This window comes from Cibotium barometz, chromosome 39, assembly GCF_041138505.1.
Source record: "Cibotium barometz isolate CiBa-2024 chromosome 39, ASM4113850v1, whole genome shotgun sequence".
Classification (NCBI taxonomy): domain Eukaryota; kingdom Viridiplantae; phylum Streptophyta; class Polypodiopsida; order Cyatheales; family Cibotiaceae; genus Cibotium; species Cibotium barometz.
In genome coordinates, this window is record NC_141084.1 from 21,432,110 (window position 1) to 21,441,358 (window position 9,249).

The 9,249-nt window shown below is 42.8% G+C and overlaps 1 protein-coding gene across 12 annotated transcripts in view; it reads left to right on the forward strand.

The window, feature by feature from the left end:
* Positions 1 to 7,334, forward strand: part of LOC147615865 (putative pentatricopeptide repeat-containing protein At3g15130) — a 28,859-nt gene extending 21,525 nt beyond the window's left edge. For 3 of the 12 annotated variants that reach the window (XM_086778478.1, XM_086778471.1, XM_086778472.1), the window contains 4 exons: positions 1,926 to 2,089; positions 2,210 to 5,401; positions 6,423 to 6,523; positions 6,998 to 7,334. In XM_086778478.1, the coding sequence (XP_086634604.1) occupies positions 1,926 to 2,089; positions 2,210 to 4,325 (2,280 nt within the window). In that variant the 3' untranslated portion in view covers positions 4,326 to 5,401; positions 6,423 to 6,523; positions 6,998 to 7,334. Of the gene's footprint in view, positions 1 to 1,925; positions 2,090 to 2,209; positions 6,524 to 6,677; positions 6,856 to 6,997 lie in introns of those variants that run through there. The other 9 variants (XM_086778476.1, XM_086778475.1, XM_086778477.1 and 6 more) reach the window with 9 other exon arrangements.
* Positions 7,335 to 9,249: the final 1,915 nt, after the last annotated feature.

Consider the following 9,249-nt stretch of genomic DNA (forward strand, 5'->3'; position numbering starts at 1 on the left):
ACAATGGGTGTAGAGGCTAAGAAGATCTAATTGGATAATCTGGTCGGTGTCCTCATGAGAGAGCCAAAGAAAAGGGTAGTCCAAACTGTACTAAAGGGGTGGGACGCAGTCCATGCGGAGCCCATATCCTAAGAACCAAGTGGAAACTCGGGCGTACCATACTCTAGTGTGACCCTCGAGTGCTAGCTGTCTCCAGAACTCGAGGGCAAGCCTTGGGTACTTGTGGGGATCCATGTGACTGATGCAATGGAGGTATGTGATTGTTTGGAAGAGTGCATCCACTACCATCAGGGCTGCAGTAAACTCTACCTAGATAAACTGTTGTGAGACCGATGGTTTGGTGCAGATCATACGGGAGAGCATCATGACCTGGGGCCTCTCAACTCGCTGCCAATCCTCATCGGATAAACCTGGCCACCAGATACATCAAGGCTAGTGTGACAAGGGTGTCAAAAAGCCAACCCTTCATCCTGGGCCCTGGAAGCACTGCTACTCAAGTAAGCTTAAGGCTGAATATCCCCGTGTCACTCTGGCATGTGTTGTGGGAAGCATGGTGAAGTGTGGGCCACTTAAAGGGGGGGTGATTTTGAACTCCATGCTTACAACGATTCGGATTGGGTTGGTGATTATGACACAAGGCAGTCCACAAGTGGGAATTGCTTTTTCCTTGGGAGCTCATGCATATCTTGGTTGAGCAAAAAGTGACCTATTGTGGCTACATCTTCATGTGAAGCTGAGTACATGGCAGCTTTCACTACTACAGTTGAGTATGTATGGCTGAGGAGATTGATGGCAGATCTTCATGAGAGTCAATTGACATCACTCCCATTCTCACTGACAATCAGTGTGCTATGGCTGTAGCACAAAACCCAGTCTTCCATGCTCACACCAAGCACATAGAGATATATTTTCACCATGTCAAAGAGAGGCTACATGCAGGGGAGATCAATTTGATTTATCGTCCTACATTTGAGAACATTGCAGATATGTTTACTAAGGCATTGCCTAGAGAGAAGTTTGAAGCTTTTCACAAAGCTTTTAGCTTACTCCCATTTGGAGAGTGATCTGGTACCTTGTACATATTCACACTACCATTACAGGGAGGGATTTGTAGGAAAACTCATAGTGGTAGTGCTAGGTGTGAACATAGGTTATAACAGGCACTTTTTACCTTCTATACTGAAGGGTTTTTTTCCCCCTAACCACCTGGTGTGAAAGGACACCATATGGACATTATTTTATTATTATGCCTTGTACTTGTGGTTGTGTAAACACAACTTTATCATTCCAATACATTCAGCATCGTGTTGCTCTTCCCTTTCTCCCTATATCTCCCCCCCCCCCCCCCCCCCTTTCTTTTGGCCCCCATTTCCTGCACATTAGGGCTAAGCCTAACCCAACATCATATGATTCTTATGAGTGTAGGGTATGGGGGCCAATTATTGGACGGCTCCCACTTCCAGCTCATTGGCTAGCCCCATTTTCTCCCAACACCAACGCTTAACTTTGGGGCAAACAAAGCTCATTCGAAGGGCACAAATTTTGAGGTGGCATCTGTGATTGGCTGAAAAGGTGTACTTGCATTCTTTGCAATCCCTTTGACTGTGCAACCTTAGAGACTTCCAATGAAAATCTTAAAATTACGAATTTTTTTTTTTGCATAAAAGAAGTAAATATGGCTATATATTTAGATTTTGAGGTGTCATTTGTAGACTTGCATGCTTTGCAATGTACATAATTGGGCCCTTTGACTGATCAACCTTAGAGACTTCCAGTGAAAATTTTGGAATTACGGTTTTTTTGTGTGTAAAAGAGGTGAATATGGCCATACATTGAAAAAGGGTATGAATTGAAGGCTTGAAGTGATTTTTTCCCATTGTGTCCATATATTGGCCCCTTTACCCTGGATCTGTTGGGTCTTTCAGAAAAATCAACCGGATTTTTTTCATGGTGCAACAAGAGTGGCCTTGGGGATCGATGGTCAGAAAAACCCTTCTTGGGTAGGAGCAGCCAAGTTAAATGGTATGACAATGGCCAGGTCACAAGATACGAGCTTAAAATACAGACTTACCTCTGGGAACACTATAAGGTAGTGCTTTTAAGAACCCCAGTACGCCCCCCGACCCCCCCGCCCCCCCCGCTCCCCCCCCCACCCGCCCCCAATTTAGCCTTAAGATCATTAACGTGCAGAAGTGCCATACTTCTCCAGGAAACTTTTAAAGCATGGACGGCTCGCTGATGCATTTCAAGCTGTCGACATAGCAGCAAAGCAAGGATCTCTGGTATCCACAAGCATTGCCTTTTGTCTTTTACAAGGGTGCATTGATAAGAAAGACCTTTCAGTAGGCAAGAAATTACATGGCTTCCTGGCGCGAAATGGTTTTTTGTTGAATTCCTTCATAGGTTGCCACTTAATACGCATGTTTGCCGCATGTGAAAGCTTATTGGGTGCCCATCAGGTATTTTGTAGTCTGCCTAAACAGGATGTCTTTACATGGACGGCAATTATTTCAGCTCACGCACAGCTTGGGCAAGGTGAGCTGGCCATCACATTGTACCATCAAATGCAGCAGTCAAATGTGGAAGCAGATGAATACTTATTTGTTGCCGTCCTTAGAGCATGCACCAGCATAGCGGCCCTTAGTCAAGGTAAGCTAATTCATGCTCATACAGTCAGAAGTGGCTTGGAGATACATGTATATGTTGGCAGTGCTCTTGTTGACATGTACTCTAAATGTGGAAGCCTCGAGGACGGGCAAATTGTGTTGTCCAAATTGCCTAATCTAAGTGCGGTGACATGGAATGCAATAATTGGAGGCTATGCTCAGCATGGGCACGGCCACAAGGCTCTCCTCCTTTTCCAGGAAATGCAACAACATGGCATGAAGCCCAATGCAATTACGTTTGTTTGTGTTCTGAGAGCATGTTCCTACATGACAAGTTTAGGGCAGGGCAAGCTCACTCATGCCTATGTTGCTGAGAGTGGGTTTGAGTCAGATGTATTTGTAGGGAGTATCCTCATTGACATGTATGCCAGATGTGGAAGGCTTGCAGATGCACAGAGGGTGTTTGAAAAGCTACCAAAACATGACCGGGTGACATGGAGTGCAATGGTTGCAGGGTATGTTCAACATGGGCGGGGTGAGGAGGCTCTCCATCTTTTTGAGCAAATGCTGCAGGAAGGCATGGATCCGAATGATGCCATTTTTGTTAGTGCTTTGAAAGCTTGCACCAGTACATCAGCTGATTTTAAGGGCAATCTTATGCATGGATTTATTGTTGAAAGTGGTTATGATTCGGATGCATGCGTCAGTAGTATGCTAATTGATATGCTTGCAAAACTCGGGTCTCTTGAGGAAGCTCGGAGAGTGTTTGACAATTTGGCACAACAAGGTGTGGTGTCGTGGACTACTATGATTGCAGGATATTCTCAACATGGACATGGTCAAGAGGGTCTCAGACTTTTTGAACGAATGCAGCAGGAGGCGCAATTGCCTAATAATGTTACTCTTATCGGTGCCTTGAATGCATGTTCAAGTATAGCTTCCCTTTCCCAGGGCAAGCTGGTCCATGCTCGCTTGATGACAAGTGGCTGTAACTTAGATGCAGTGGTCGGGATTGCCCTTATCAACATGTATACAAAATGTGGGAGTCTGGAGAGTGCAGCCAGGGTGTTTGAAAACTTGCCAAATCAAAGCTTAAAGATGTGGACCGCAATCATTGTAGCGTGTACAGAGCATAGCGATTATAAGTTGGCTCTGCAGTACTTTGAAAGCATGGGACAGAGAGGCTTGAAGCCAGATGAAATAACATTCATTTGTCTCCTTTCTGCATGCAGTCATGCAGGTCAGGTCTATGAAGGTTGCCACCTTTTCAGGTCCATGGTTGAAAAGCATTCCATTACACTAAGACTTGACCACTACAATTCTATGGTCAATCTTCTAGGTGGTGCTGGGTACTTGATGGAGGCAGAAGACTTACTGCTAACCATGCCGGTTCTTCCCAATGTTGTGGGTTGGATGGCCTTACTCACTCACTGCAAAACATATAATAATGTGGAACTAGGAGGGCGTTGTTTCGATGAAGTAGTTGTGATGGATCAAAAAGGTGCTTCAGGGTACATGCTCATGTTGGATATTTATGCTAATGTCGGGATGCCTGAGGATGTAGATAGAGTAAACCGTTTGAGGAAATCTTTGCATGCTTGGAAGATGCCTGGAATGGCCTGTGTTGAGGTAGAGAACAAAGTGCATACTTCTGTGGTTGGAGACATTCATGATGATGACATGGACAGGTTGCTCTCAAACTTCAGTGCAATTGATTAGTTTTGTGCCGAACGGCGTTACAATTGTCTTACGTGCACCCATGTATGCATGCACACAAGTGCATGCGTGTGTATACATCAATGCCCGTGGGTATGCATGCAACACACATGCACGTGCACGCGTATGCACTTGCACAGATGCACACCCCCCCCCACCCGGGTCCATTCTAACCAGCACCTTTGAAGCATTTTTGAAGGTCTTCTCAGCTTCAACTTACTTCTTTTATTTAATTGGCAAAGGGGTGTTGATGTGGATTGAAGTTCTAAACCTCCTCTCAAGTATGAAAATAATTTATAACACAAACATATCAGCAACAGTTGACACAATTCGATCGCAGGCTAAGGCAGCTTTCATTTAACCATTAAAACACCCCTGCAAGGCTACATTTGAATGCCCATTTTTTATGGCACCTACCGTTAAAGCAAATGCCAATGATTGATAGGCAAGTAAATCATCCCTAACCTAACCTGATTACGGAATCCAAGACAAAGGGGTAAGCTTTATTCCTGATTACGGAATCCAAGACAAAGGGGTAAGCTTTATTCTTACTGTTGAAGCTAAAGATGTCTAATGCTTCAACGTCTATTCTGAATTGCATTACGTTATTCCTTATATTGAAGGTGCATAGAGTGGTAGGATATGGAGTAATGCTAATTGCCATCCATATCTTTCATTCAAGAGAGAAGCCACAGGTTTGAAATGAAGCAAAGCCAAAGGTGAATTAGGGAAAGGTCGTTGGGAAGCCTTCACAAGGAGGGAAATGGACAGACAGCGACAGGCATGGTATGGCCGACCTTTGGCCTTTACTGGCTGCCATGCCTCTGGAAAGGGAGCAGAGTGACGATCATGATGTGACATGCAAACTTTTCAGTCTCGCAAGACAGCTTCTTGTGGAAAGCCAACATGTAAAGAATCAGGAAATGACCTCCAAAAGACTTTTCTCTTTCATAATATGGTGAGGCATAATAAGTTATTTTCTGAAGGGATGGCTGACTTTTACTGTATATCTTTGTCCTTTGTCTGACAAGGTAGCGCTTGGGCATGGATTCTGAGGATAGCGAATCAATTTTTGACAGGTTAGTGTTGCAGGAAAGGATTCTTAGGCGGCCTATGTGTTTGAATCTGTTGCATCCATCTTCTGTGGAAGAAGAGAGATCAATTAGATGGTGGAGATAGGAATTCCGTTGAGTGACTGAGGATAAAGACAAGGTCGGGCAAACACCAGAGAGTTTCATTGCATGCTTTAGTGCTAGACTGATGACTAGATTTTGAACTTTGATTGGATGTATGACGAACATGTGATTGCATCTAGGTTTTCTTTTCTGAGTACAAATTTGAATCATCTCCAGAGGCAGTGCAAAGTGGGAACAAATTATTAGGAGAGGATTGAGTGGAGCTGCCCATGGTTTAAAATATTTTTGTATCTATGATGGATTAAGGAAAGGTCGAGGGGAATCTCCACACGCCCCCCCCCCCCGCGCCCCCCCCACGCCACAAAAGAAAATGGCATTTTCTTGAGAGGGAGAAGAGGGCCATTGTCCTTTCCCAACCATCATGGAGTAGGGAGGAACGGCCACCAGGAGGCCGTTTTCCCGGTAAAGGGCAACTGGCGGCAGCTGGGAGCCTTTTTCTGCCAGTGACCCGACTGTGACGGCCCTGGAATGCTTGCTTCCCCAATAACCAGTGCTCGCTAGGAGGCTGGGGAGAAGAACTCCCTTGTACCCAGGCATAGCAATGACAGGGTCTCTCCTATGTTGGAGCCTTCACCCGAGAAATATCCCTGGTTGGTGGGCACCATGCAAGTGATCACAAAAATGACCTGAAAATGACAGTGAGGTGCAGGTGCTTCTGACAACTCAACAGAGGTAAAGTTGATGTGACAGGCCTTGGTTTCTGCAGCTTACACATCAGCAACTCTGGAAAGCACTCTCTGGTCATGCAGCATGCTGATGTTGCAAATATCTGAACATAAACCTTCCTAATTGCATGGTCCAGATTCACCCAGGACCATGATTTCTCAGAGAAATCATGCACCTGCATTGGTCTTTTTGTTGTGCATTGTTTACATTAACCTGTGTCTCTTTATGGACTTTGCAGATATGATGGATTACACTTTACACAGATTGACATCATATAGTAGTTGACCATTCAAGGTTGCAACGCTAACAACAACAATAAGTGTCTTGACTCGATGCTCAGTAAGCACTTACATTCGGGCAAATATTTTTAAAAAACAAAATAATCACCTTGAAAATATCATTTCATGTGCATGTTTCATTAGTGCTGGAATACCACCCCCAAGGATCATTGAATAACCTCAATCATTATTTCTGTTGTTGTTTCCAAACCTAGTCCCATAGGTAAGGCACTCAAGGACAAATCCATCATTTACAGGTGAAGATGATGGACTTGCTGAGAAATCCATGGATTTTTTTAGCAAATCTATCCATGGATTTAATTGCAAATCCATGGATTTGCTAAAAAATCCATCATTTACAGGTGAAGATGATGGATTTGCTCAAAAATACAGGTAAGGCACTCAAGGACAAATCTATCATTTACAGGTGAAGATGATGGATTTGCTAAAGAATTCATCATTTTCCATAGACACAAAGAATTCATCATTTTCTGTAGACACTCTTTGAAGGAATGATCATAACAATTACTTTCAGTTCTATATCTGCTCACCTTGTTTAGAAGGCATTATGTAGCTTTGGGGACTACAGAGTTTTGTGGAGTTGGAAGGCAAAGAAGCTGCTTGGACCCTTATCTAAGGGTCCAATCACTACCTCTACATTTGTATCTTAAATCACTATCAACTTTTTTTTTTTAAAAATGTAGTGAAACTCATGTCTGTGAGGCTCTGTACATTTTTGTGGTTTGGCTAATTTTGCATTAAACATGGACAAAACTTGGTAAGGCTGTGTAAGAAGATACAACATGCGGTGTATGCATGGTAACCCTTGCAAAAATCGATAAGCAAAGTTTGGAGAACTTAAATGAAGATCACACCATCTTGCACACTTTCACTCTTGGTTGCTAGATTTTTTTCCTTGTTGCTATTTTTTTTTTCTCCAGAAGCTCCTTTCAGGGGATGCAATGCACCACTCACACACCACGGATGTCGGGGTTTTGAACTTGGGTCCATTCGTTTTGGGTAGGCCTGGGCTGATCACCGGGGCTAGAGCCTGTTGACTTCCTTGTTGCTTTTGTATATGGAAGGTCATTAATCATTCATGGGAGTGAGCAGTACTTCAGGACCAAGGTTTGATGTGTCTTCTCTTGAGGGCTCATATAATATACAACATGGAAAAGGGCACACCTAAGGGAGTAATAGCATGTATCTTCCTTGATCACCAACCTTGATCAAGTTCCACTCAAGGTTATACATGGGAAGGGGAAAATGTTGTAGTTCAACACTTTTTCAACAATCATCTTGGAGCAACAAAAGACAAGGTAGTAGAATCTATTTGGTTAGAGGGTTGCCTTTTGTCATGTAGTTAGCTTGGACAAATGAGTTACATATGCTTGCAAAATAAATAATCAAGGAAAACCTAGTTGAAGCAGACACATACTTGACGTTTGATGAGGTGAAGATCAATGGTGCCATTGCCTCTTATTCGATAGGATAATGAATTAGTAAAAATGGGCATTTACTCTGTTGGGGGTCGACAGAGTAGAGTTTAATGAGATGTCTGCAAGTTAATGAGAGCTGTTGCAAAGCTTAGAGAGGAGCATCATACCAATCAGAGGTGCTAGAGAGCTCAGAGAGGTGTTGCAAACCCAGAAGAGGTACTACAGAGCTGAAAGAGATCTTGCAAAACTATGAGAGATGCTCTAAAGCTCCGAGAGATGTTGGGGAGATCAAAGAAGTGCTTCAAAGTAGATGACCAAGAGCTCATAGGGATGTGCTCGGGGTTATTGTGGAACTTTGAAATTTGAATCTCCTTTGGTTTTAAAGTGTTTTTTGGGACCTAGTCTCATTGCTATATTATCATTGAAATAGGTTAATTCTTATGTTTCGTTACAATCATACATTTGTAGTGATAAACTTTTTGCACCAAACCGAAATCATATGACATCTCAGGTTAGTGTATGACTAGGCATTAGATCACTTTTTGTTTTGCGATGAAAAGATACCCAAATTCTAAAGGTAGATCTTCCAACATGGAAAACTGTTCAGTATTTTTAGCCTTGCACGTAGGGTGCACACCATAAATGGATGACCATACATGGATGTGATGAAGTGGAGTATGTCAAGAATTGGGCTCCAACTCTTATCCAAAGTCAGAATGCTTGGGAGGCAAGATTTGATTGCAAATTCCATTTTCTCAATGTTTCTTTTGCTTACCCTTACCCTTACCCTTGCCCTCGTCCTCGTCCTTGTCATTATCCTTGTCTTTGCCCTTGCCCTTGCCCTTAGCCTTTCTCTTCTCTTGCAAATTTACTTTGGAATGACAATAATAAAGATGCATAAACATTGTGTTGTCCTTGTGTTTGCATCCATATATACATTTAAAAGTCTTCAAATCACATACCAAGTGCCACTCAATAGTAAATGCACCCATGCCACCTACCTCTACATGCATCTTGCTCTCTAATCATGTATGGGATAGATGTCCTATCAAAGTACCATTTTAGGGTTTTGCATAATTCTTTGAAAAGCTTGAATGCATCCCAACCATGTTTTTATTTCACACCAAAATATTTTCTCACTTCATTTACTTATTTTTTACTTGAAAAACATGCCCTATATCTCTCTTTTGTGTCTCTTATATCTCCTGTAATAACTTCCCCTATCATTGGATCTCCAATGACAACTCAAGATGTTCCTCTTTTGATGTCTCCTTACTATTTAGTGCTCTAATCATGAGTACATTAGCTAATCCTCTTTAACTTATGACTAATCATGAGTACATTAGCT